General features: G+C 53.9%; 1 protein-coding gene across 3 annotated transcripts in view; it reads right to left on the bottom strand.

The window, feature by feature from the left end:
• Positions 1–1,331: 1,331 nt before the first annotated feature.
• ETS1 (ETS proto-oncogene 1, transcription factor) overlaps positions 1,332–27,944 on the bottom strand; it is an 80,702-nt gene continuing 54,089 nt past the window's right edge. For all 3 annotated transcript variants that reach the window (XM_077787970.1, XM_077787971.1, XM_021531107.2), the window contains 7 exons: positions 26,865–26,984; positions 25,662–25,862; positions 22,406–22,483; positions 21,125–21,370; positions 16,675–16,935; positions 6,986–7,104; positions 1,332–5,980 (listed from right to left, as the gene is read on the bottom strand). In XM_077787970.1, coding sequence (XP_077644096.1) covers positions 5,765–5,980; positions 6,986–7,104; positions 16,675–16,935; positions 21,125–21,370; positions 22,406–22,483; positions 25,662–25,862; positions 26,865–26,984 — 1,241 coding nt within the window. In that variant the 3' untranslated portion in view covers positions 1,332–5,764. The remainder of the gene's footprint in view (positions 5,981–6,985; positions 7,105–16,674; positions 16,936–21,124; positions 21,371–22,405; positions 22,484–25,661; positions 25,863–26,864; positions 26,985–27,944) is intronic.

Genomic DNA, 27,944 nt, shown 5'->3' with positions numbered 1-27,944 from the left:
CCTGGATCTGCATCCCCCCGTGACTTGTCCGCCGTTCCCGGTACCCAACAAACGCGAGCATCCCATTCCTGAGCAGAGGCTCTGACCCGGTCCGTGCTGACTCAGCCAACCCAGCGTCACTGGCGTCCCTCGGGAGCTTCCCATCACGCAGAATTTTATGGATCAGCAGCAGCTCCTGGCCCACGGACGTCTCCCAGATGCCGGATTCGTTAATCACCACTTCCAGAGGTCAGGCTCCAATCCAGCCCCGTCCAACTGGGCACAGCACAGTTTTCCTCCTGGCTGGATGAGGATGAGGAAACACCAGAGCCAGTATAAAATTCCCTGGAAAAAGCATCCCAAGTCCTGTGCAGGCTTGGGAGTTGGAATCGTTGTGAGTCTTTAAGGAGCTGGAACAGAGGCTAGACGGAGTTCAGAGGAATAAAGTAATAAAGTGGATATTTATTGAAGTGCTTTCACAGGCGACACCCTGGCAGGACCAGAGCCACGGTCCTGGCTCCAAGGTGGAAGCACAAGAGGCCTTGGCCACGAGATCTCAGGTTTTCATAAGTTTTAGTCCGTTTGCATACAGGATTTAACTGCCCAATTAACAGCTTCAAATGATGAAGTTTCATCCTCCTTGCTTGCTTGCCCGCCCTCCTCACGTTGTTTGTGCTTCGGGCCTGAAGTTTGAAGAGATTGTCCGTGAGTCTCCAGCTAGAACAGGATTGGTTTGTCTTCACCACCCTGTGAAAAGATCCCAGTAACACTGAATATAAAGCTAAAAGCTGCACACCGAAACAGAAGAGAAAAACTCAAAAGCCAGGGTATCATTCCAACCCAGGATACTCCATACTGGATCCAAACGTGCTTTTTTCCAGGATCTGAAGCACAGTGTGAAGGACTTGGAGAGAGCCAAGGTGGATTTCTCCTCCCCATGGGCCACAGCCTGAGGTGTCCAGGAGGAGAGCGAATTCCCAGCACATCTTCCCCTTGGTGGCCACGGGATCTGCAGAGGTGGCCACATCCATTCCCTGAGATCCTGCTGAGGAAAATGCCCCTCTCGAAGCTCATTTGGACTGGTGAACCAGATACCCCATCCCTCCCAGTGAGGGATGAAAGAGGGTTTGGAAAGCCTGGGATGGGATCCATGATCCCAAAGTGAGAGGGAGCCAAAGGTGAGGAGCATCACCCCGCCGTGATGTCAGCCAGGCCCTTCTTCCCCATAAAACCCCAATTTCAGTAACGGGGAAAACAGAGAAATTGCTGGATTTTCTACATTTTTTGTTTTCCCTCTTTCTGCCCCAGATCTAAAGAGAAAAGGCAAGGAATAACCACACGGACACCAAGGGTTAGGAATTATTCTTTTAATTTCACATGGTTTAAAATACGATATGAAATAAGGCTACAGTATATAAAAAACTCTCCAGCAAAATGATGTGCCAGCATCAGCAATTCACACAAAACCAATCCCCTCCTTCTCTAGGAATTCAGTGGAGGAGGGATTTTTTATTTTTGAATCCTTTAAAAAAAAAACAAACGGAACCAGACACAACACACGGACACACACACACATCGCTACATCTCTAAGCTACCTCAGCTCAGGTTTTTTTAAAAAAGCACCTGCTTTTTCCTTGTTTGTTTTTTATTTTTTTTTTTAAATCTCACTTTTAAACTTTTTTTTCCCACTTTTAAAAAATATAAATTATATGAAAATACACGTTGGAAAATAGTCAAACAGCACAATATAACAATCTCTTTTTCTTTACTTCTTCTAAGTTTATCAGCTTAAAAAAATGTGTAAAACCAAAATAAAACAAAAAAAAAGACTTCCTTATTTTTGTTTTTTTTTTTTGTTTGTCTGTTTTTGGTTGTTTTTTTTTGTTTTTTTTTTTACTGAGGCAGTTAATTCCTGGAGATATTCCATTATAACATATATGTATACATAGATTTATCCTTTATTTAAACCTCTTTGGAATGTAGACAACAGCTCCTGGGTGTTACACAGACCCTACCAGGGAGCAGAGCACACCAAGGCATCCCAGTTTTCCAAAGTTCACAAGGAATCAGCAACTGAATCCTAAAAACCTCAGAGAAAACCCTCCAAAAACTCAAAACTCAGAAAGTGGAGATGTTTCCTGCAGCATCTGGATTGACTGCTGCTTTCTGGGACTGTTTTTTGGAGGAGATGCTGCTTTGGGAAGACAGGAGAAAGTGAAATTTTACATTACTCTTTATTTGTTGCCCTGTTTTGTTATTTCTCCCCTTGAATGATCCCATCTGGATGGCGGGAGTGTGGGAATGCCATGGATCTCCACTTGGACACACCCCAAAATCCAAGGATTATGGTGATCCCACACATGGAGATGGAGAGGGACCGGCAGCAGGAAAGTGCTTGTGGTTTTTGTCATTATTGGTGTGGGTTTATCATTACTGGGGTGGTTTTATCATTATTGGGGTTTTTCCCTTTATTTTTGAGTTCCCAAATATCAACTGTCAAGGCCCCCAAAGCTATTTGCAAGCAGGGCTCAGGCTCTGCCAGAGGGGCCAAGGGAACAACAACCCACATGGAAACAGCAGAGAATGACCAGGACACAGAAATTACCCCAAAATCTCACCCAAAGCACCTGAGACATTCCAAACCAAGACAAAATTACCCCATTTCCAACAGCATCTGCAAGGAGGAAGGAAATTCACTCCTGTGTGGAGGAAACAGCACAGGAGGGAGTCCAGCCCTGGCAGATCTCCATCATCCCTCTCAAATCCATCCTTCTGGGCCAGCAGGTGGGAATTAACCAAATTTTCATGGACTTGAAGGAGCTCAGAGGGCTCAGAGGGTTGAGCTCGTCTGGCTCAGCACAGCCCTCGCCAAAGGCCAGCAATGAAAAGCAGAAGGAAAAAGGAACAAAGCAAAAGAAACAAAGAGAAATCTGCACATTTCCAGTGTATAAACAGCACCCATCTCTGGGATGGCCTCTAGAACAGGAATAAAAGCAAAGGAAAATAGGGAATTATGGAGCTGATGTGTCTGGGACTGTTCACCGGCTGTGAGCTGGGAGGGCAAAGGGCTGGGAGAAATGATGGGGAAACTCCAGCCAGAGGCTTCTTCCAGAAATCCAGAGCTGTTTCCCATGGCTCACCCTTCCTTACCTTCAACCATCTCCCCAAAATCACTGGGAACACACAAGCTCAGCTTGGAAACCTGGAATAAGCACAGTGGAGGAAGGATTTAGCCTGGCAGGGGCGTGGGGTTGTAGCCAAACCTGCAATTCCTCCTATTGGAGGGAAATTTTGTCCCATTCTTTTCCTTTTTCAGCTGGAGCATCCAAGCAAAGCAGGAGGGGTGTCCTGGGACACGACCCTTGCCAGGGGCAGGAGCTGGGATGTCTGGGAGTCCCTTTCTAAAGGTGGAAGGGGAATTGAAGTGACCCATGACAGAGAAGCTCAGGGCACTTTGCAGCAACCCTGAACATCCCAAAAACCCCTCTGATTGCTGTTGGGATGCTCGTTACCAGCTCCTCCCTGTGCACTCTGTGCCCTCACACCTCTCCCGGCTCCCTGCCCAGCTGTGGCTCAGGCTGGATCTGTCCCAGAGCCTCACCTCTGGGGGTCTCATCCATGATATCCCAATTTTCCTTTCCTCTCTCCAGCTTGGCCAGGCTGCCCCCATCCTCCTCCTCCCTGCCTGCCCAAGGAGATGAGCCTGAGTTCCACTTCTCAGTGGGCAGCATCCCTTTCCTCCTTTGGGGTTCCCTTCACCTTCCTTCCATGCCCTCTTCCCTCCTTCCCTCCATCCCACCCTTTCCTTCGGACCTCCCTTCCTGGACCCCCTCTGCTTCCAACCCCCTTGGCAGGAGCTCCCTCCTGGCCTTCCCATTCCCCTCCAACTCCACCTTTTGTAAGGACACAGCAATTCTGGGGCTGACTTTCCCTAAAATGCCTGGGTTTAGGATACAGAGGTGCTGGGTCCCCCTGCTCCAGAGGCAAAGGAGAGCCCACCACCTCTGGGCATCATTTTGGGGTTGGGCTCCCCCCCAGCTCTGCCTCTGTGAGGGGGGGTTGTGCCTGAATATTATGGGTATTTACACAGATTCCTGTCCTGTCCATTGGGGTCAGGCAGGAATCGCTCTGCAGCACCTCTGGAAAGGCTCTGACCCCCTGGCTCCACAGTGCCTCTGGAATGAACTCTGTGCCCCAAGACACAGACAAAGCACGCTCAGAGGAGGGATTTTGGTAAAGTACAAAATGCTGCCTTTAAATGCAAACACCCAGGGGGGTGAAAGATTCCCTTGGGAGGCCAAATCTGCGAGGATCTGGCTTTGGGGTTGCACTGGGATATGGGAACGACCTCTGACCCTTCAAATCCCACCGCTGCACCCGAGGGTGGTGGGACCTTGTCCTCAGCCTGCCCAGAGCACCCCGGGGAGCAGAGGAACAGCAGGAGCGACCCCCCAGAGAAAAGCAGCTGCAGGAAGGGGTGGGAGGCCCGGGGGAGCAGCTTCCCTGGGCCTGACCCCACAGCCCCCGGTGACACCGTGCCACTCACACCCTGACAGGGCTGCTGGCAGCAGCAGCCCCGAGCCATAAAGAGCCCATTCGCAGGGACAATTTCCTTTCTGCTGTGCCCACACACGGCCATAAAGACAGAGCTGCTTGAAACAGGAAGGAAAAAACATTTCCCTTTGGGTTTTGAACTTTTTCCTGATTTTTCCCCTCGATTAGCTTGCGTATTTTCCATTTACCACATTGAAAACATGGGAATTTCTCTCCTTTCCCCCTCCCAAAAAAAAAAATTTCTGTAAGCACCAAAGTGTTCCTTGAGCAAAAGAAGTGATTTGGAAAATGCCAAAAAGACATTTTCCATAGGAATTTTGAGAGGATTTGTGCAGCCAGGCATTAAAAAAAAAAGCAGGGATTTCAACCAGCATTATCAGCACAGCGTGTGGGGCTGGAAACAGGAGTGGCACCCCCAGCCAGCATCAACAGGAGCCACTTTGGAGTTCATTTTCCTTCCCATCCCAGTCCCAGCATTCCAATTCTCCAGTGGGGTCTGCATAAACTAATTCCTCTTTTTCTCTTTTTCCTCCCTGGGATAAAACTCCCTGCTGGCAGAACAGAAACAAACATACACAATATTGCAATACTGAGACCATCTTAGACCTTAAGACTATTTAGGAAAAAAAAAATACTGGCACAAAATTCAATAAAATAAAACTTTAAAAAAAAATAAAAGGTTTTGATCCCTAATAGGAAAAATTATCTTGTAGAAAAGAAGACAACTGACAGAAAGGTGATGGAACAAGAACAACAGTCCTTGGTTTTTTTCCTATATTGCCCCTCCCCAAAGCAAGAATATTCACCCATTTTGGTGTTATAAAAGAAAAAAGTTTAAAATTCCTCAAATCCTCAGGAATATTGACATTCCTGACCTGTCAGTTTGTGTGTGAGCAACCAAAGGGATCTATTCCGTCGCATTTTTTTCTAAAGAGCCAAAGGTGGGGAGGGGATTGTTGGATTTTTAAGTGAGCTACATTTTCCTGGCCTTCTCAAAACTCAGAGTTTTCCCCCAGAAAAACCTGTCTTGGAACTTTCAGGAAAATCAACAAAAAGCCAAAGCTTTCCTCTTCCTCCCCCCTCTCCACCGACATCCTCAAAGCCTCAAATCTGAGCGGCCCTCGAGAAAAAAAAGAAAACCGAGCAGAAGAACAGCGAAAATCAATGCAGAAAGAACCACCAAAGAAGTCCCTGGGCTCTCCCGGGGGACAGCGCTGTCCCCGCGTCGCTGTCACTCGTCAGCGTCGGGTTTGACGTCGAGCATGGCGTGCAGCTCCTCGGGGGTGTAGCCCAGCAGGCTCTGCAGGTCGCAGACGAAGCGGTACACGTAGCGCTTCCCGGCCGTCTTGTGGATGATGTTCTTGTCGTAGTAATAGCGCAGCCCGCGGCTCAGCTTCTCGTAGTTCATCTTGGGCTTGTTTTTCCTCTTGCCCCATCGCCGGGCCACCTGCAGGCACAGCAGGGACAGGGAGGAAAGGTCAGCCTGCCTCGCTCGCCGTGGCTGTGGGGGTGTTCCCTTCCCAGCAGGAATTTTCACAGAATTCACAGAATTCCTCGTCATTAGGAACTGATGCTTGGGAAAAGCAACCTCTGTGCAATGGCAGAATATGGCAGAACATCCCATGAGGATTTATCTGGGTAATTTCATGTGGTATCTCAGATATATCCTCTTATCCCAAATCCTTCACCCCTTTCCCAAGGCTCCTGCTCCACCTTCTCCCAGTTCCAAACCGGGTGACACCGACATGCAAAGGCCCAGTGCCAGTCGCTTTTGCACTTAGGGAGGCTCCAGTCACTCATGGAATTATTTAGGTTGGAAAAGCCCTCTAAGATCATGGAGTCCAATTTGCCCAGCACTGATCCATGTCTCCAAGTGCCACATCCACAGAGCTTTTAAATCCCTTCAGGGTGGGGACTCCATGAGCAGCTGTGCCAGGAGAAATGGAAGAAATTCCCATTTGGAAAGATGGAATTTCCTCCAATGGAAGAAATTTCCATTTCTTCATTTCCACGAAGAAATGTTCCCTAATATCCAACCTGAACCTCCCCTAGTGCAGCTTGGGGCCACTTCCTCTTGTTCTGTCACTGGTGCTTGGCAGAAGAGACCAACTCCCACCATCCCGTCAGGGGAGGGGGCAAAGATCCCATCTGTTCCCCAAAGCAGGGACAGTCACCCCTCGCCTGTACCCTGCCTATCTGAAGAGCTTTGCCACTGCTCCTCTTCCTAAGGTGTTCCAGCTACTTCCCACCAACTTTGGGCACAAACCTCTGCTTCCAAAGGGTGACTGCATCCCAGTTTTCAGCAAACCTTCAGATGGACTCTGATTCCTTGGTTCCCCACACCATGCCCATGACCAGAACAAAGTGACTGCCCAAAGGGAGGAGGAGAGGCTTATCCACACCAATATTTCTGAGGAATTTGGGTTGTGCACTTAATTCCAGGGCACTTTACCTCGTCTGGGTCTGAAAGTTTGAATTCCCAGCCATCGCCCGTCCAGCTGATGAAGGACTGACAGGACTTGTCAGTGAGCAGTTCCAGCAGGAATTGCCACAGTTGGATGGGTCCACTGCCTAGAAAGACAAAGGAAACATGGGATATTAATGCCAGGAAAACACAGTTTGTTCTACCACAGCGGGGGAAAATTCCCATACAAAAGATGCTCACTGAATCAAATAAAGCCTTCTCCTGTCAAAAAGAGCCACCAGCAGCCACAGGGCAGGAGCTGAGCTAATCCCTACAGGTAACAGAGCTTCCTGTTTGCAGGAAGAGCTGAATATTCATGCCCTGGAATGCTTCGTGTGGAGTTACATAAATAGGATTATTTTCCTGGCACACGAACAGGAGGAGTCACTGCCTTGGCACCAGAGCAGTGCCAGTCCCTCGGTGCCAAAGCGCCGCCGGCCACGGCTGAACTCGGGCAGACTCCGCTTCCGACCGTGACTCTTTGCTCTGCGCTGCTGATCCAGATAAGGGCACCCAGCTACGAGAATTCCTTGGCCTCTTTCCCGGGCGTGTTGCTGCAGGAATGGGCTCTGCAGGCCCATGGGGAGGGCGGGGGCACACAGAGCTCCCCAGCCCAGGATCTCCTCACTGGCACAGCCTCAGCAAACCCACAAGGAACCTCCCCGCGGCTGCTGCTCCCCTGGCCCAGCTGGAGAGGCACGAGGTGATGCAGAGCATCCCATGCCATGGGCATTCCACCTCTCCTTCCTCACCTGGTCTCCACCTCCCCTCCAATCATCCACTCTGACCATCACCAGTTTGTCCCAGTGCACCCAGTGAGAGCCTGTGGCGGGGTTTGGTCGGAGTCACAGAGAAGTTTTGAAATATTTATTTCTTCCTTGGGCTTGTGTCCCAAACCAAGGTAGAGGAGAAGCCCTGGAGCTAAAATCTCCTTGATGAACAACTTCCAAATGTGGCCACACTCCAAGTATTGCCCCAAGTACCCACTTAGCTGTGGGTAAGGTGTTTTGGGAGAGACCCTGCCATGGTTTAAACCCAGCTTGGAATAGATCATTAATAATGACAGTAATTACAATGAGACAGCCAGAGGAGAGAGGAAATTATTTATCCCACAGAGAATTGCACAGGCTGGATTAGCTGGGGTAATCCCAGTGCTGACAGCACTGAGCAAAGCTTCAAGCAGGGAAAAAATGAGTTATGGGCTCGGAAAAAGGGATGGAGCCCAGCCTGTTCCCAGCAATGACAATGGATGCTGTTTGAGCTGTGGCTGTGGGATAACCCATGGAGGGAAGGGAGGGCTGCTCCCCTTCTCCACAGAGTTTGAAATGACTCAAAAGCTGCTGGGGAGGAGGAAATGAGAGAGCTGGCTCCAGGACACGGGAATGGCCGTGTCCCATCCAGCCCTTCCCAAACTGTCTCCAAACTGTTATCCCTGTGGAACCGCTCCAGGGCTTTGTCAGCGCCAGGCCTGGGGGTTATCACAGCCACAGGCAGGGCAGGGCAGGGAGCTCCTGGCTCATTCTGCTGGAAACGGAGAGGGACCCGGCAGGGAAAGGCTCCAGCCTGCTGCTCCTCTGGAGCTTGCCAAGATGTTGACTCCACAACTGCACTCTCCAGTAGGGATGGAGCTCGATTATCCACATCAAAATTAGGGAGGAAATTCAGATGACGCCTTCGCCTCTTGTTGAAAGGGAGGAGTGAAAAGCCTGGCCTGAAGTGCCACCACATCTCCAGGCTCAGGCCTATTTATAGCAGTGAGCTCTAAATGCAGAGAAAACACCTCAGTGGCTGCCTGAGGTCTTCTACAGGTGAATTCCCAAGGGGATGAGTTATCTTGGCCCATCTGGCCTTACACTGACTCCCCATACACAGCCAGGAAACATCCAACACCCAAATCGAGTTAACAGAGACACAGCCCAAGTGTCCAAGGCCAGGTCCCTCTCCTCCCATTGATTTCTCTCCTGCCAACTGAAGAATAAGGATTTTTAGTTGATTCCTCCCCCAAAATAAGAGGGATGGAAATTCATCACCTGCCCTCAAAACACCCCTGGGCCATCCTGACTCTGCAGGGTCTTTGGAGGTTCCAGCCTCTCTAACCCTGAGCCAATGGCCAGTGCTATTCCTGTTTTGGTTCCTGGCAGGAAGAGGTGCTGGGAAACCCAGGAATTCTTGCCCTCTCTGCAGCAAGCAAGGTAGGGCTCCTGCCACCACCCCCAGTGCCACCCTGCTGGGTATTTTGGGATTTCCAAGGAAATGGTGTCATCTTTGGAACAGGGATTCCCAAGGTCTATTCTGGGCTGCCTGCAGGACACGCGTAAAACCCCAAATTCCTCTTGTTGGACAGGCAGCTATGTGAGGAATGTGTTTGTGCAGGGCTCCAGGCATGTCCCAGCTCCTGCAAACCCCCTCCCTGCCCGAGGGGGAGGCACGGCTCCCAGATGGCAGCGAGGTGGCAGGAGCCAAACCCCGGCACATGCCCAGGCCTGCGCCCCAGGTCTGCGCTGGCAGGGAGGAGAACAGAGCAGGGAGCAGTGCTGGAGGTCAGGGCATCATCTGCTGCAGCTGCAATCAGTGCTGGGAGGGGATCTCCACAAATGAGCCACTCTGCAGCCAGCAAGGAGCAGGGAATATCTTCCCACAGGATTTCCAGGTGGCTCATGCAGCAGTGCCTCCCCTCAATGTCACAGGGCGAGCAGGGAGCTCCTGGGCTTGCCCCTGCACCCCAAACCTCATCCACAGGAGCTGGGAGCAGCGCCCATTTTCCATCCCTCGTGCTCCAACCCTTCCCCTCATCCCAGCCAGGGCTGGAAATCCCCATCAGGATGCCAGGCTGGGATCACTCCCTGGGATCCCACGGGCTGGGATCACTCCACACAGCCAGGCTGTCCCAAGGCCACGGGATCTGCTGCCTTGGTTATCCCAAAACAACCACCTGTTCCCACAGCCTGGATTGGGATGCAGCTCCAAGCGTGAGGTGGAGGGGCACAAGGCAGCTTTTATGGCACTGCTCCCTCCACAGACATCCAGGGGCTTCCCAGAGCAGACCCAGCCCTGGCTGGGGACTGGGGGCAGCCCCTGATCCACAAAAGACAAGAGGAGGACTCAGAGTGGTGGGGGGGTCCTCCCACCCCGCTGCGACCTCCTGCACCCACGGGGCTGCTGAAAATAGCGGCACAATGGGGGCCCTGTCTGGCCTTGGTGGCACTGAACAGGGTCCTTCAGCAGGGACTGTCACACCACAGGAATTCTGCGGCGTCAGGGGGAAAATATTCCTCTTGGGCCGGCTGTCAGCCGGAATTGTGGGAACCGGGAGCCGCTGTCTGAGCGGGGCTCCCTCAGCACCAAGCCCTGACGGTGTCCCCAGAGCGAAGGGTTTGGTGCCACGCCATCCCTGTGCCATCCTTCCTTGGTCAGGGCAGGTCCCTGAGCTTCCCCACCGCGGGGACACCAAACTCTGCCGGGTGGGGCCGTTCCAGCGGCACAGTGCCGGTGGCACCGCACAGCGAGGGCACAGCCCCAGCCCTGCCGTGTCTCTCGGGACGGTTTTACACATCCACCCCTCCCAACGGCCTCTGTTTTGTTCCCCTTGGTTCAAACAAGACAAGAAGACAGAAAAACCCCAGCTACCAACCCCCCCTCGAGGCACCTTTGCCTGGCGCTCTGCGGTTTGTGGTTCCAACCCCACAAACAATCGGCCCTGGCAACGGCTCCAAAACAGCCCCTGCCCCACTCACCTGCCACCCTGCCCCACTCACCTGCCACCCTGCCCCACTCACCTGCCACCCTGCCCACCCCCTGGATGGCACGCGGTCCCCAAAGCCCCCGAGTGTTGGGAGTGCTGGTCCCCATCACTGCCTTGCCAGACCAGCTCCCACAACTCCTGCCCAGACACTGCAAAGCGGTGGAGCTTGGATGGAGCATCTCCAAAGAAGAGGTGTGAAAAAGCAGGAAAGGACCCAGGAGGCTCCTTCCTCCTTCCTTAGGGAGCCACACGGCCATGGCTGCAGGCAGGAGAGCAGCCAGGGGGCCAGGCCAGGCCAGAGCTGCCTCCCTGCTGCAGCTCCTCTGCTCTCAGGAAGGGAGTGCTGGGGGGACTGATCTCATGGAATCTCACGAGTGGGAAGAGACCCACACAGATCATCGACTCCAACCCCTGGCGCTGCATGGGACTGCCCCGTGCCTGAGAGCGTTGTCCCAGGACTCAGAGGCTGACTCCAGAGGCACCTGGCAGAGCTCCAGGGGTTCTGTGAGCTCCACATCCCCCTGACAGTGCTCCTGCGGGCCACGAGCTGCTGAGCAGCACCAGCTGGGTGTCTGGAGGAGACCCAGCCAGAGCTGCTGGCCCCCATCACCCCCGGGCTGGAGGAGCCCTGGGGGGAGCTGAGCTGTGCCACGGTTGGGCAGCGGTGCATGGGGCTGCGTTTGCTCTCGTCTGCACGTCTGGCAGGCGGGGCAGGAGCCACTGAACCGGCCCTGGGCCCACCCTGAGTCCCACCCTGGGGAGGCCAGAAGGGCACTGAGCCCACTGGGCCCTCCCTGAGGCAAACGTGGGCAGGAGCTGCTGGGTGGCCACCCTGAAGTCACCTGCAAGGGCAGCTGAAGGACGTGAGCCAGGAGGGGCACGACACAAAGGACATGAGCCAGGAGGGGCAGGACATGAAGGACATGAAGGACATGAGCCAGGAGAGGCAGGACATGAAGGACATGAAGGACATGAGCCAGGAGGGGCAGGACATGAAGGACATGAAGGACATGAGCCAGGAGGAGCAGGACATGAAGGACATGAGCCAGGAGAGGCAGGACATGAAGGACATGAAGGACATGAGCCAGGAGGAGCAGGACATGAAGGACATGAGCCAGGAGGGGCAGGGTGACCCCCTGCATCGCAGAGGGCCAGAGGAGCAGTTGTGCTGCTGTGCACAGGAAGGGGTGTCTGCATTCCCAGACTCCTGTGCCGAGGCTGCAGATGCCCAGGTGGACACTCTGCTCCAGCAGTGCAGGCAGGGAAGGTGCTGGAATGCAGGAGTGCTGCAGCACAGGCTGGGGAAGGGAAGGCAAGGACAGCCAGAGCACTGGAGCGTGGCAGGACAGGGACAGGCAGGCAGCTGCTGGCAGGTTTTTGGGTGCTGATGGCCACAGCACAGGGGGGATCTGGCCCATGGAGGCTCCAGAGCAGCAGCACAGCAGCAGGGGGAGGGCAGCAGCACCTGAGGTGCCCTGAACGAGACCTGCTTTCCTTGGCACCGCCTCGACTTTCTTGCAAAACAGCAGCTGTGCTTTCACTGCGGGTCACAGATAAGCATCGCTGACAAACAGAGCCGGGGAGGCTGCAGGCCCTGCAGCACAGCCAGCTCACACTCTGCAGGGGCTGAGGCACATCTGGGCCCCATGGCACAGCCCTGGCACGGCCCTGGCACGGCTCTGGCACGGCCCTGGCACGGCCCTGGCACAGCGAGCTCTGGCCTGGGCAGTCCAGCTCAGGGGACAGAGCTCAGGGTGGGATAACACCTCTGAAGGAGGCTGTTCCTGCACTGCCTCCCGAATTCCTGCCGCCCAGCAGGATACCCGGGATGCTCCGAGAGGGACACTCAAGGCATGGTGACACCAGCTGGAAGGGGCACTAACTCTTCAAGTGCTGGGACTGGCTTTAAAGGATCAGCACCTCCCTAACCAGGCCCGGAGCAGAGCACAGGCAGCAGCAGCCATACAACCCAGCCCTGCATCTGTGGGATCAGGGCTTGCTGTGACCACCCCAGCTCTGCCATCCCTCTCCCCTCCCCTCTGGAACACGAGGGATGGCCCTGCTGTGTGCTCAGTGATGTGGAGCAGCCCCTCTGGGCCATGGCAGCACCACCACCGTGGATGGAAAGCCCCGGGGTGTCAGTCCTGCCCACCACAGAGCAAACAAACCCCGTCACTTGGCTGCCAAACCGCACAGCTGCTCCAGGGAGCCCAAAACCAGCTCAGTGCTGAATGGCCACAGCGACCCAGCAAAGTCTGAGCCTCCTGTGGCCCTGCAGCACCAGGGGAGCGGCAGCACGGGCTGCAAACACAGGACACAAGGATGCAGCTGAGTTTGCCCAGTTGGTGCCAGGCTCCTGCAGGATGCTGGTGGCCATGGGAATCACCAGAGGCTGCAGGATCCAGCTAGGGCACAGCCCCAGGGGATGTGGAGGCAGAGCTGAGCTGGCTTTGGCCCAGCTGGGCTCGGGCACTGGAGGGATCTCTGCCCACTCACACCAAACACGGCTCTGCTGCTGAACCACAGAGCTCAGACTGAGCTCAGCTGAGCCAGCGTGAGGTTCAGCAGTGAACACACATCCTGAGCCATCCCTTGCCTGGATTTCATGGATGCATTCTGTGTCACGGCAAAGACAATAAAATCTGGAGTAATGTAGAATCTCAGAATCAGAGAATCTCCTGAGCTGGAGGGACCCACAGGATCATCCAGGGCAACCCCTGGCCCTGCCCAGACACCCAACATCCCTGGCAGCGCTGTCCAAACATTCCTGCAGCTCTGGCAGCCTCGGGGCCGTGCCCATTCCCTGGGGAGCCTGGGCAGTGCCAGCACCTCTGGGGGAAGAACCTTTCCCTGCTCTCCAGCCTGACCTCCCCTGGCCCAGCTCCAGCCATTCCCTCAGGTAAAATTCAAGCTGCCCAAGCTCTGAGCCAGCTCCAAACCCAGGTGTCCAGGGCTGGCCCTCCCTGCAGAGATGGAAACTGAAGTTCACCAACTCCTGAGCAATTACATTTCTTCTTCAAAAAAAAAGATAAGAAAATTGCATCAACCTCTCTGTGAGCAACCATGGCAACTTGTTAAAATAGGTCAAGATGTGGGGGCAGATAAGGCAGCTCTGAAAGGCTGCTCAGAGCTGGGTGAAGAACACATCAAACGCGAAGAGAGCTTCCGCCAAAATGCACCTTCTCACCCCAAAACGCGCCTCTGGGGCAGATACCATCAGAGATGTGCTGGGGCCACCTCCCTGGGCACCTCAGAACCAGGGCTGCTAACAGAACCTGAACAGGATTGTCGGGGCCTTAAAGCCAGGACAGAGCTCTGGGGATGAGGGATGCGATGTCCTCTTCACCCTGCCAGCTCCAGCAGGGCCACCACGAGGAGGGACCTGGCTGCTGGCTGAGTCCTCAAGTGGGAAATGGAAAGCCAAGGTCTCAGTGTTTTGGGCTCCTGGGCTGGCAGAGCCCTGCTCTGCTCCTTGGGAGGCTCCTCCACCTCATCAGAGCCACAGGCAGAGCCCAGACTCAGTTCCTCTGCTCGGGCTGCCAGACAGCACTTCCTCCCCCGAGTAAAGCAGGAGTAAAGCATAGCAATGCACAGGGAGGCCTGAGCTCTGCCCTTCCCCACTCTGAGCTCAGCCCTTCCCCACTCTGAGCTCTGCCCTTCCCCACTCTGAGCTCTGCCCCTTCCCCACTCTGAGCTCTGCCCCTTCCCCACTCTGAGCTCTGCCCCTTCCCCACTCTGAGCTCTGCCCAGTCCCCACTCTGAGCTCAGCCCTTCCCCACTCTGAGCTCTGCCCTTCCCCACTCTGAGCTCTGCCCTTCCCCACTCTGAGCTCTGCCCAGTCCCCACTCTGAGCTCTGCCCAGTCCCCACTCTGAGCTCATCTGGCCCAGGCCAGACCTCCAGCATTCTCAGTGGGCAGCCTGAGCTGGGTTTTCCTCACTGACACAGACACATAGTGGGGAGTGCCCAGTTTTCCTCCACTTTGAAACCCCATATGTTCTACTCACTCTCCCCAGGTCCTGATCTAACAGCAACCCAACTCTGGCTCCCTTTGCTTGGAAAGCCCACAGCCAAAAGTCTGGGGCTATAAAATGGCTCAGAGGACATCTCTGGAGTCACTGCCTGCCAGGATCACCTGTCCAGGGATCTTTCCCAATGGCAAAAGCTGGCTTGAGCACTGAAAATTGCTCAGCAGCCTTCAGAGCAGGCAAACAGAGCTCCAGCTCGAGAATTCCCAGTGATTCCAGATTCTCCTCTCCACAGTTAAATCCTATCAAGTGAGGCAATGCAAAAGTAAAAGAAAAATTCAGGCATTCCCACTTATCATCCCACCAAAATGCCTGGGCCGAGGGATTCTCTTCCCAGCTTCAAGGGGTTGGAAATGAGAGGAGGGAAAATGTTACACAGAACAAAGCATTTGGAACTGTGCTCTGGCATGGCATGAACCCGAGTCTCCCCTTCCCAAAGGCACTGCTCCAAGGACAGCCTTTGGGGTGCTGATATTCCTTGGAAGAAACACAGGGCCCAGCCACTGACTTCAGCTCCTCTCCTCTCTCCAGGGGTAGTTCCTTCTGCACTCTTTTCCATGAGCAACAGCAAACGTGGAGGGAAATATCCAGCTTGGAAAAGACTGGAAATATCCATTATTTTCCAATATCCAATTGGAAAAGAATGCTCCTGGTTTTGCCAGCACCGCAGTGCCTCAGTTTCCCCAGCTGTTCAAATGCTAGGCTCCCAAAGCATTTCCAGGTGCCACAGGGAAAGGCAACATCAGGAGAAAATAGGAATAAAAATAGGAACAAAAAGAGCAACTTGTGCTCAGAGGTCTCTTTTGTCAGGAATATCAATTTCCAGGGCACAGCAGAGAATGAGCCCCAGGTCACAGTCCCTCCTCTCCCTCCCCAGCACACGCCCAAGCCCCAGTCCACTCAGGAATGCAGAGCACTCTCATATTTTGCATGGACTTGGTAGAGTCTCATTCAGCAGGCAGGGCTGAGTTCTCTTTCTAACTAAAGCTATAGCAACAAACCACTTCCTTTTTTACTCTCCTAAAATTATCTGCCCACCTTTCCTCCCTCCTGCAGCTCTCCCCACCCTCACAAGGGCTCGGTGTCAGCCCCAGATGAGCCGCGCGTGGGAGGACGCTCGGGGACAGCCGCACCTCAGGCTCTGCTCTCAACCTGGTGATGATCTTTATCGACACAAACTCTTCCCACCAGCTGCTCCCAGCTGGGCCAGACACATCTGAAGGTGCAGAGCCGGGGGAACTGGCAGGAGGCAGCCCCAGAGTTTTGCTGAGAGCACAGGGAAAAGCCATGGCACAGAAGGGCTGGAAAGGATTAGCTCAGCTTTAGCTGGAACTCCCATCCCACCAAGTTTCTCTCCTTGGAGATGCCAGATTGCTGAAGGGCTGTCATAAAGAGCCAGAGTTTCTGTGGCCTATCACCTTCTCATCTCTCCCAGCCCAGGGAATGGAAAATGTTTGGGATGGCTCTGGCAGCGCCCCATCCCTGCCTCACACCAAGGTACAGCGGGGCCTCCTCTGTGCCAGAGGGAGAGGAGCAGTGCTGGAGATGAGGCTGCTCCTGCCCCAGGGGGGCACAACCAAGAGCCCCCAGGGACCAGCACAGGGGCTGGAGGCTGAGCAGCACCTCCTGCTCAGGAACCAAACCAGCCCCAGCTCCTCCACAGCCAGCCAGGGGCAAATGGAGAACAAGGCACTGAGTGCCCCGCGCCCAGCCAGGTGCCACATCCCCCATGAGCTTGGGATGCCCACACTTGCCACAGCCCTGAGCTGACCCCACACACCCCAAAACCCTCCCTCACACCACAGCGAGCTGGGCAGCCCAGAGTGCCCCAGAGTCTGGCCCTGAGGTCGGGAAGGTGCTCCCCGAGGCGCTGGGGGGCACGGAGGCGTTCCCAGGATGGGGCCCTACCTGTGTAGCCAGCCAGGGCAGCAGCAGGGATGACAGGCTTGTCCTTGTTCATGTCGGCCCGGTCCCGCACATAGTCCTTGAAGGTGCCCTTGGGCTTGTGGCTGGGCAGGGTGGCAGGGTAGTCCTCAGAGTCGAAGCTGTCGTAGGAGGGGACGCGCTGCAGGCTCTGGAAGGAGGACTGGCTGCTCCAGGACTGCGTCAGGCGGTCACAGCTGTCGTAGCTCTCGATGCTCTCGAAGGAGTCCTGGCCTCCCAGCTTACCTGGGGGAGGCACAGCAGGTGAGATGGGCCTGGCAGCACAGGCAGCCTCACCTGGCCAGACAGCGTGGTCACCTGGCCAGCACAGTGTGCTTCACCTGGCCAGCACAGTGTGCCTCACCTGGCCAGCACAGACAGCCTCACCTGGCCAGCACAGTGTGCCTCACCTGGCCAGGTCAGGCTGCCTCACCTGGCCAGCACAGACAGCCTCACCTGGCCAGCACAGTGTGCTTCACCTGGCCAGCACAGTGTGCCTCACCTGGCCAGCACAGTGTGCCTCAACTGGCCAGCACAGGCTGCTTCACCTAGCCAGCACAGACAGCCTCACCTGGCCAGCACAGTGTGCCTCACCTGGCCAGCACAGACAGCCTCACCTGGCCAGCACAGGCAGCCCCACCTGGCCAGCACAGTGTGCCTCACCTCGGCACTGCGCAGGCAGAAGGCAACTGATGCTGTTCCTTTACATCCCATCTCCAAAGTAAGCACAGCCCAGAGCTGCAATATTTTTACCTTTGCTATTCAGAGCAGGGCTGAGCCCTGGAAAACTTCAGGCAGAAGAGCAAGGCAGAGAGAGATGGGAAAATCCCAAATCTGGCCTCTCTACCCAAGACTGGTGCCTGGGGCTGACTGAAAATGGTCCCTCAATTCCAATTTCAGAGACATAATTCGCTTTAGATACTCAAGGCTGAGCTCAGGAGCCTCAACATGGGCACTCCAGGACCTCTTTATGAGGCTGGGCAGGCCCTGGCACAGGTGCCCAGAGCAGCTGTGGCTGCCCCTGGATCCCTGGGAGTGCCCAAGGCCAGGCTGGACAGGGCTGGGAGCAGCCTGGGACAGTGGGAGGTCTCCCTGCCCGTGGCAAGGGTGGAACCAACTTTAAGGTCTCTCCCAAGTGAAACCTTTCTCTGATTCTTTGATTTCTGTGATTCTCTTGCTGCTCAAGGATATTGGACGTCTCCAATAAATCCCCCACTACATCTGCCAGCCCTATTCAAACACTGCTCAGGCACACCCAGCTCCTTGAATCTGGATGTTTCTTCCCAAATTACACAGCAGCCTTCTGCTGCCATCTGTTCCAGCCAGCCCCAAATCCCCAGCCAGCAGCAGGTTTGATGGAGGAGGAGAGCCAATGGCTGAGAGCTCCAACAGCTTTTCCCAGCTCTGGTAAGGTGAGCACAGCTGGTTTGTGTCAAAGTCACTCTCTGGGGTATTTTTAGTCAAAGGGAGAACATGAGAGGCCAGATCCTCAGCAGTGCTGATTTACATCCCCAGAGCCAGCCCTGTGCTGAAACAGAGCTAAAAAAGGCCCCAAAGAACAAACTGAAAATGCAGCCTCTGATCTCCCTACTCTACTGATTGCTCAACATCTTTCCTGACAAGCTACAAGCGTAACAGGATCATTCAAGTTCACTAATTTCCCAAACCCAGCTAAAAACAGCTGCTGGGATTGTGCAAGAGCTCCTGGAGAAATTTCCATTGGCAGAGCTACCCAGAGCCTGGGCCCAGAGAGCAAATCCCGGGGGACAGGGAACGTGGAAGGGCGCTGGCACACGCCCCCAAATATTTGTTGTGTTGTAGTTTGAAGAGCACTTGCTATGAAAAGCTTCAACTCCTGCAGGGCCTGCCCTGATTGCTGGCCTGGAATCACTGGGAGCTGGGATCCATTGGCTTTGTTCTGATGGGACAGCCCTGGTCCAAACTCTTTTCTATTTTATTTTGTTGTTGTTGTTGTTGTTGTTTTTGAGGATTTTCACACTCCAGTCCTTCCCTGAATCCTGCTAAGGAGAACACAGTACTGCTGTGTGTGTGTACATTAATTGCCATAACCAATTCCCTGAGCAGTCCTGCAGCACAGGCTTGTTTAGAAAAGGAATTAAAATCTGACAGAGATGTGATTTGTGTCAATCCACTGGAAATTCACCTAAATTCCACCTAGCTGGAACAATCACGCCCTGCACTTACTCAGGAGAAGCTCAAGTGAGTTTGGCAGCTCCACTCCTGAACCAGCCGCCCTGGCTGACAGGGCAGAGAGAAACAACTCCTGTGGGACCCCAAAATTTCCTCCGAAAGGCCCCACAGAAGGAGAGTGTCTGCAGAACCTTCACCCTGAGGTGATGCTGAAGGCCTTGACTTGGTGTCAGACTAACCTTGTAAGACAGTGCAAGGTAAAGAGGGACATAAATATCAATTAACTGGGCTCTGCTTTGTATTAAGGCTTTCCCCTGGCCCTGGGAGGATTTGTGTCCCCCAAAGGCCCTTCCATGGCTGAAATGCAGCACTGGTGTGAGCTGATCTTGCAATCAGCATTCAAGTCTTTGCTAACAGCAGCAGCCAGGGCTCTCTGTTCCCCTGAAACCATTTTTAGGTTTGCCCCTGAGAACAGGCTCAAGGTACAGTTGCAAAAGCCTTCCTGAACCATTGCACTGTGAGAATGATGAAATCACCTGTGTTAAAGTAAAGGTCAAGAAAAGGGAAAGACATTACTGAAATTTCAGCAGAAAAACAACCCAAAAAAAGAGAAGTTTACCCTAAATTAAAACCCTGCTGCCCTTCTGGCTCAGGTCACCTCTCTCAGAGGGAGAGGCAACAGCACAAAAAATAACTTCCCTCAAATTGGCTCTCCCAGCTTGGAAAAAGAGTGAGAAAGTTCAAATGAGCTGCACGTGCCCCCCAGCCCCAGAAAGCAGCTCTGGCTTCCCTGGGAAGGCAGCTCATCCTCAGCTCTCTGGATAAATGGGTTTAACACCAAACCTGGTCACAGCACCACGTCACTGTAACGAATTCTGGGGCTGAGGACACCCGGATTCCATTTTAGGGGATGGCAGGGTCACATCTCTTCCCTGTGCCTCAGGTTCCCTACCTGGAATCTGCAGATAATGATCCCACTTGTGAGGGACTTTCAGCTCCACGGATTCAGCTCTTTGCTTTGAAAGGAGACAGAGCCTCATGCCAGCCTGGCATCACTGATGTGATCACAAAGCAATCAGACACGTGGGCCCGCGTGTTCCCAGCCTCACAGCATTAATTGGGAAGGTATTTGGGCTCAGATCCTCCCAAGTGTTCAGGTGTTTGAATCCCACCATCTCAAAGATGAATCGTGTACCTATCACTTTTGGAGAGGAGCATTTGGGGGGTCCTTAGCTCTGCTGCTGCCCTGACATCTGCACCTCGTATCCAAGCTCAGGAATATTGGCTACAGCAGAATATTTCAAACAAGCAGCCATCAAATCCCTGAACAAAATGGACAAAGACTTCAGATCACAGAGTGCAAAACTCTTCAGAGCCTGCAACAGCAATTCCTGATGAGAAAGAATCTGGGGGGATTTGCCTGGGCTCCTAAAAATGGGATTTCTACAAGCACCCAGCAGTTTGTCCTCCCTGATAAGATAAAAACTCAATTCAAATTCACAGCACCAGAAACATTGAATTTCTGCAGAGGATGTAAAAGGAGAGGAGAGGAGAGGAGAGGAGAGGAGAGGAGAGGAGAGGAGAGGAGAGGAGAGGAGAGGAGAGGAGAGGAGAGGAGAGGAGAGGAGAGGAGAGGAGAGGAGAGGAGAGGAGAGGAGAGGAGAGGAGAGGAGAGGAGAGGAGAGGAGAGGAGAGGAGAGGAGAGGAGAGGAGAGGAGAGGAGAGGAGAGGAGAGGAGAGGAGAGGAGAGGAGAGGAGAGGAGAGGAGAGGAGAGGAGAGGAGAGGAGAGGAGAGGAGAGGAGAGGAGAGGAGAGGAGAGGAGAGGAGAGGAGAGGAGAGGAGAGGAGAGGAGAGGAGAGGAGAGGAGAGGAGAGGCCTTCCTTGTGTTTTCCCTGGAGAGAAGGGCAAGGAGGGCTCAAAGGCACCAGGGATGTGTTGGGAGAGGGCTGTGTCAGCACTGCACAGCTCCCTCAGTGCTCCCAGAGCCATTCCCTCAGGAGGGAAGAGGGGAGAACAGCAGGCATCCAAGCCAGCCCCTGTTGTACAATACCTTTTCTAGAACTTTCATAGTTCTATTTCTCCCAAGTATCTAGTCTTATTTACAAAAGCTATCTTTCAAACTGTTTTCCTAACTCCATTTCCCTCTCAACAACATCTGTCCCATTCCACGGCATTTCTAAGTCAGCCTTTCTTATCTCCAAGTTTACCTACAAACACACACCGTGGAAGCCTTAAACCCCCAGACCTCTCTCCAGACCCAGGCCCTGGTCAGCCCAGCCTTACCTCGGCTGGCACGGCCCATGCACATGTTGTCTGGAGTCACCACCTCCTGCTTGATGGAGAAGAAGTCGCTCTGCAGCGCGTCCTGGGGCGGCTCGCGCAGCAGCACGGCGGGGTAGTCGCTCTCGTACTTGAGGGACAGCAGCTCCTCCGAGCTGATGGGGTGCAGGGTCTGGTAGGACTCGGTGATGAAGCTGGGCTCGGAGAACTCGGAGGGGGGCACGCACTGGGCGTGCTCGATGCCATAACCTGGGGGCACAGCAGAGTCAGAGCCCCCCCAGAACCAGCCCCAAGGACCCACAGCATCGCCCGCCCCAGCCCTGGGCACTGCTTTGGGTCAGAAGCTACAGAGCTGGGGTCTAAAAGTGCAGCAATTTAGCAAAATAAGACACCCCCGACCATCCTCAATGTGCTTTGCACCCAACTCCTCCCAGGGGAGCTGCCAGAAGGAAAAAGCTGGAAAATCCTGGGGAGTGGAGTCTCAGGATAAAAATGCATCATTGCTGATTGGGAAAGGGGGGTCCCTTGCACAGCCACCTCTCCCCAGTGCCAGAGCCTGGAATCCCAATCCTCAGAGTCATGGAAACCCAGAATCTCAGGTTTTGGATTGGAAGAAAACTTAAAGTTCATCCAATCCCACACCTGCCAGGGGCAGGGACACCTTCCACTATCCCAGGCTGCTCCAAGCCTGGAGCAACCAACCTGGCCTGGGACAATTCCAGGGATGGAGAGTCCACAGCCTCTCTGGGCACCCTGTGCCAGGGCCTCCCCACCCTCACAGCCAAGGATTTCTCCCTCACACCTCATCCAAATCTCCCCTCTTCAGGTCAGTTAGGCTTTTTAGTTGTTCATGAAATAGCTCCCATATTTCCAATGCCCTTAAAGAACATCCCCAGAGCAATGGCAATGGGAAGTGCAGGAGTGCATTCCTCATCCCTTTCCTTGCTAGGCTCCTCCCTGGCAATCCAGAATTAAGCCTTCTCCTCCCATTCCCTCCCTTTTTTACCAGGTTTTTTGCAATTCCCAAACTCAAGTGTGCTGAGGCTGCTTTCAAAGTCGGCTGAGTTACAGCTTCAGACAAACAGTGCTTGAAAAATATCAGATGTTGGCACACAAGGCAGCCACCAAAAAGTACAGAAGGCTTCCAAAATCAACCCTAAACCCTTGGAAAAACAACATCCCCCCTTGCATGGTGCAGTCCTATTGCGGTGCAGACAAACCTCAGCTCAAAGGTGCTTCCAGACATGATAATGGTGATAATTGACACTGCTAATTGAGACTTACTAATGAAGTAGTCTGAGGTGTAGCGGGACTCGGGGTACGTGGTGTTCACTCCGTTTGCTGGGTACGGTTTCACCTCTTCTGCAAAGAGGAAAGGAAGGAAATGTCACCAGTCGAAGGCACCCAGAGCTGTGCAAGACTTGCTGTGACACAGAGAGCCCCGAACTTCCCAAAATCTCCTCCCCAGGTTAAACTGGGGCGTCCTGAGCAACAGAATTGAATTCAGAGCCGAAATCCCACAGAAACCTGGGGCCTGTGGGGTCCTTTGGGAATTCCTGCTGCAGGTGTGGCCGAACTTGAACCAAACCAGCCCAACCCAAACAGCAACAGCTTTCTCAGCCAGGGCTCCAGGAGGCTCTGAGCTCCCAGCTGCATCATCTCCTTGCTTGCCTCAGGCTTTGTCACCTCTCCTTCTCCTGAGGGTTGCTGAGCACACTTCCATGTGTGAGCTCCTGGAAAAACTCCCCACACAAGGACAGCTGTTTTCCTGGAAAAGCCCTATTTTTAGACCAGTAGGTGTGTATGAGGGAGTGGGTGACCCATCCCAAACCCAGCTCCTCTAACCCCAAATCCGTGTGATTTCCCAGCCTGTGCAGCGCCTGACACCCATGTTCAAAACTGCTTTGTCTCACTGTCCCTGACCCCACTCCTGACACAGACTCCTCCATGTATATATGGTCAAAATGCCAAATTTCAGCTTTCCATAGGCATAACTCACTGGGAGAGAGCATGGAGCACGTCAAAGCATGGACTTCCTGCTTCCTGTGGCACTTTGCTCCTCCTGGGCTCTGCTGAATTTGCTTTCCCATGTAAAATCCACCCCGAAATTTTTTTCCATGAACACCTGACTCATTCCAGCGTGGCATGCTGAGCAGGGGTACTGGGATGGGAGATTTTTTCCTTTACCCAAAGCAAGGCCCCCAGGCAGCTCTGGGCTGGGTTTGGTTCTGCCCCGGCTCTGGAGGATCCGAGCACGGATAACGCACGTTCGCCTGCGAGGAGCCTAAATTTGGCCCTCTCCCCTGGGGACTGCAGGCTGGAAAATATTCCCTAACAAAAAGAAGGGCTTGTGCAAACACAGAGGACTAATGAGAAATGCTCTGTTCCTCTCTCCACAGTGTCTGCCAAGGGGCAGGGGGTGACCACAGAGCAGGGGAGAACCTTCGGCTGCGCTTTGAGTCAAGTGCAGGGCACTGCTGACTGCTGGTAACTGAGGCAGTTATTTTAGGAAGAATTATGGAAAAGTGAGCCTGAAAATACCCAAATTCATGCAGGGAAAAGGCACCCATGTGCTGTTTTTCAGCCCTGAGCAGCCTGTGGTACGTGAGTCATGCACTACTCCCAGGGGACAGCGGGGTCACAGCCCGTCCCAGCACAACCCCAGGCCAGCAGCACAGGTAAAGCCAGGAAATTCGGGGTCAAGAACCACTCCCAGCACCAACACCCCCAGTGATGATGGTGGGAAGATGGAGAGACAAGCTGGAGCCCTGGAGATAGCTGATCTCTTCCCATGTCACATCCAGGTGCAGAGGGAGAGCCCCAGCTCCTCCTGCATGGGCAGATGTGGCAGGACAGCTCAGTTCTGTCTGTACAGCACCAGCACAGCTCTGGTCAGGCTGGAGATGAGCCCCAGCACTCACAGGAACAGAAACCACTCCTGGGGGGAGGCTGGTTATTTCTTGGGAGCTTCGTCACCCACCAAATACCTCACTGGAAATGGGTTCAGAGCCCACCAGAGGAGCAAGGGCCCTGCTTGTGCAAGAGTGACAAAGTCACCAGTGAAACCAAGCAGGCAACAGAGATTTCTGGGCTCCCAGGGCAACACCAACAGTGTGAAGACAGAAATTCAGCTTTATTCATTTTCATCCTTTCAGAAGAAGAGTTGCAGCAGGCACAAAGATTTTCAGCCTCTTTGAAAAAACTCCTCCCTGTCCCAGGCCTTTGTACCATCAATACTGCAGTGTCTGAATACCCACATGTGTCAGTGCTCTCTGGAATTATGATTCCCCTCTGCCATAAATTTACAGCATCAAGTCCATCTCCATGTGTGGGGAATCTGCAGGAAGGAGGTGCAAACCCAGCCCTGGTGCCTCAGTCAGTGCCTGCAGCACATCCCACCCTCTCCAGTGGGCACAGCCCAAAAAAATCACAGAATTACAGAATCCTAGGAGGGTTGGGTTGGAAAGGACCTTGAAGACCAGCTACTCCCAACCATGGGCAGGGACAGCAGGGAGGAAGGGCTGTGGGAAGGTGCAAGCAATGGCTCATTGCAAGGAGAAACTGGGCTGAGCACAAGGTTTGGCTTTGTTTGGTTAAACTGCTCGGTGTTGATCCAAGCACTCCATGAAAAATATGCAAAACAAAAGGGACAGACCAGATTTAGAGCCCAAGAGCAGGAAAACAGCCTGGCCTGCCCAGAGCCCGGGAAGGGCCATGTTTACCTTCTGCAAACCACAGGTAGCAGTAAAATTAGTAATGGGCAATTAACATCCATTTGTCAATGGTTTCCTGGAAGGAATAACTGTGCTCCCCCTCCCCTTCCTGCCACCAGGGTCAGTAGGACAGCACAGGGGACATTCCAGGAAAGCAAACAGCTCTCCAGAGAAGGGAGCTGGAAAAAGAGCTCAGGTGTGCTGCAGCTCCTGCTTGTGCCTCAGGTAGAGGTACTCAGTCCCTCCCCTGCCCCTTGGAAACCATTCCAGTGCTCCTGGGCATCCAGACATGGAAAATCAACACCCTAAATCAAACTGTGTGTCCCCAGTCACTGGAAGTTAATGTTCTTGGATGCTGTCATGCAGGGAATGGCACAGATGGCTTCTCCTCCCAGAAATGCTGGTTTTGGGGACATGGAACAAAGCAAAGCAGCTTCCAATCGCCGCTGGGAAATTTGGGTAGGATTTTGGCTGTATTCCTGTACCCAGTTCCAGTGGAGGAAATAGTAAAATTCACAACAGGAGCTGAACAGGCTGAGGAAAAATGCTTTGGAAAATCCCACCGTGGATTCCAGGCAGGCAGAGTGTCCCTGCCCACTGGGGATCCCTGCCATGCAGCCAGCACAAACACTCTGCCTCTCTGAGGCACTGCCAGGATTCTCCCTGCCCGCTGCCGTTGGGATGCCCATTTGGAATCCTGCTGAAAAGCTGGGCTCTGGAAGATGTTTTTCCTGGGATTAAAGCTCAAGGTGAACACCCCCTGGTCTATGGAAAGCCCCAGAACCAGGCTGCCATGAGTTGTTCACCCGGGACACCCCGGGACTGACCTTTCTGCAGGATCTCCAGGTGTTCCCAAAGGATATCTCCCACAAAGTCAGGCGCCAGCTCCAGGAAGCACTCCTTGCCCAGGGCACAGAGGGCAGCTCCGTTCATGCAGAACTTCTGGAAATCCACTTCCTTCAGGCTGAACTCGTTCACTGCCCACATCACCCAGTCCCGCACGTGCGTCTCCGTCCACTGCTGGGGGTCTGCAGAGGGATCCAGCAGTGAGCACCCACGGGCAGTGATCCCGGGAAAACAGGACAGGGCAGTGCTGCAGTGCTTACACCAGCACAGCCTCAGCCCTGGATCCAGCAGTAAGCACCCATGAGCAGTGATCTCGGGAAAACAGGACACAGGCAGTGCTGCAGTGCCTACACCAGCTCAGCCTCAGCCCTGGATCCAGCAGTGACACCCACGGGCAGTGATCCCAGGAAAACAGGACACAGGCAGTGCTGCAGTGCCTGCAGCAGCACAGCCTCAGCCCTGGATCCAGCAGTGACACCCACGGGCAGTGATCCCGGGAAAACAGGACACAGGCAGTGCTGCAGTGCCTACACCAGCTCAGCCTCAGCCCTGGATCCAGCAGTGACACCCACGGGCAGTGATCCCGGGAAAACAGGACACAGGCAGTGCTGCAGTGCCTGTGCCAGCACAGCCTCAGCCCTGGATCCAGCAGTGACACCCACGGGCAGTGATCCCGGGAAAACAGGACACAGGCAGTGCTGCAGTGCCTGTGCCAGCACAGCCTCAGCCCTGGATCCAGCAGTGACACCCACGGGCAGTGATCCCGGGAAAACAGGACAGGGCAGTGCTGCAGTGCCTGCAGCAGCACAGCCTCAGCCCTGGAGCCTGGCAGCCCACCGGCAGCAGGGTGTGAGCACCACACCCGATCTGGCTCAGCCTTAACGTGGAAACATTTTGACCAAGGAAAAAGCTTTGGATTTGTTTGTGAATTCTAAAAATTCCATCACTTCCCTGACCCCCTTCTCCCACCCATTTCTCCAATTTTCTTGGTTTCTCCCTGTCACCAGCCTCTGGTAAAGGGGACAGCTGCCTCTTTGTTTAGTGGAAATGACTTGTCCACGTTTTTCCAGCTGAAGCTTCCAAGAACCAGCAGGGGAGATGGCAGACAGGGAATTCTGGGCAGCCTGGGAGGAGGACACAACCCCTGTGGGTACTGAGGTCGTTCATGGGAAGCCATGTCTTACCTTTGGGAATTCCCAGCCGCTGCTGCTCCTTGGCAAAGCCGCTGAACGTGGCTTTCAGTGCCTGGGACATCATTTCTTTGCTGCTGGGCGTTAATAAAGGCACATCTGCACATTCCATGTCTGAAAGAAGCAGGAGAGAAACACAGCCATGAGGACACGGGGCTGGGAAAGATGTCAGGGAATGCTAGCCAGGTGCACATGGTGTCCCTACGCTTCTGGAATGTGCTACTGGATGATGGTATCAAGGCTTTTCCAGACATCAGCCTGCTGGGCTTCAGCATTCCAGGTGTGTCTGGAGCCTGGGAAGTGGCTCAGCAGCTCCAGGCAATGAGGAAGGCAAAGAGTCCCACACCAGGGTGAGCAAGAAAGAGGGAGAAAAGCATCCCTGAATTACCACTCTGTCATCCCAGTGCAAAGAAAAGCAAGGAGAAAATTAAAGAATCCTAGAAAATTCTTTATCCTAGGAAATTCTTCCCTGTGGTGGTGGGGAGGCCCTGGCACAGGTCACTCAAAGAAGCTGTGGCTGCCCCTCCCTGGAGGGGTCCAAGGCAGGAGGTGGAATGGGAAGGGCTTCAAGGTCCCGTCCATCCCAAACCATTCCATGACTCTGAGACTCCATGAAAAAGCGAGCTGACAGCAGGCTGAGACAGGATGGAGGAGTGGCAGAATACCCATCTGAGAGGGGAAGGGAAACAAAGAGCTGGAAAATCCCACATGAGCCCAGAGTTACGTCATGCACATCCATAGCACGGAGCCACGGGTGAGTCACGGACAACGCCAGCCATCCCATGGGACAGCAGGGCCAAGCCAAGAGCCAGGCCTGGAGTCAGTCCTGACATGGACCAAACCTCTTCCTTTCCTTTTTTAAATCCCTTTTTCTAATTTATTTGGAAAGAGATGAAGCTTTGTAGCCAAAGAGTCTCACAAATAAAAGCAAACATTTGAGGCAAAATATCTGAATAGAGGTTTGGCTCTTTTCCCCGTACTTTCAATATTCCTGAAAAACATCTTTGATGGAGAAGGAAAGTCTTGAACAACCACCACCCCAAAAACTGCACTTGGTCAGCAGAGATGGAAATC

This window comes from Lonchura striata, chromosome 23, assembly GCF_046129695.1.
Source record: "Lonchura striata isolate bLonStr1 chromosome 23, bLonStr1.mat, whole genome shotgun sequence".
NCBI classification, from domain to species: domain Eukaryota; kingdom Metazoa; phylum Chordata; class Aves; order Passeriformes; family Estrildidae; genus Lonchura; species Lonchura striata.
The sequence above is the reverse complement of the archived record's forward strand: the minus strand, read 5'-3'. Positions and strand labels throughout refer to the sequence as shown.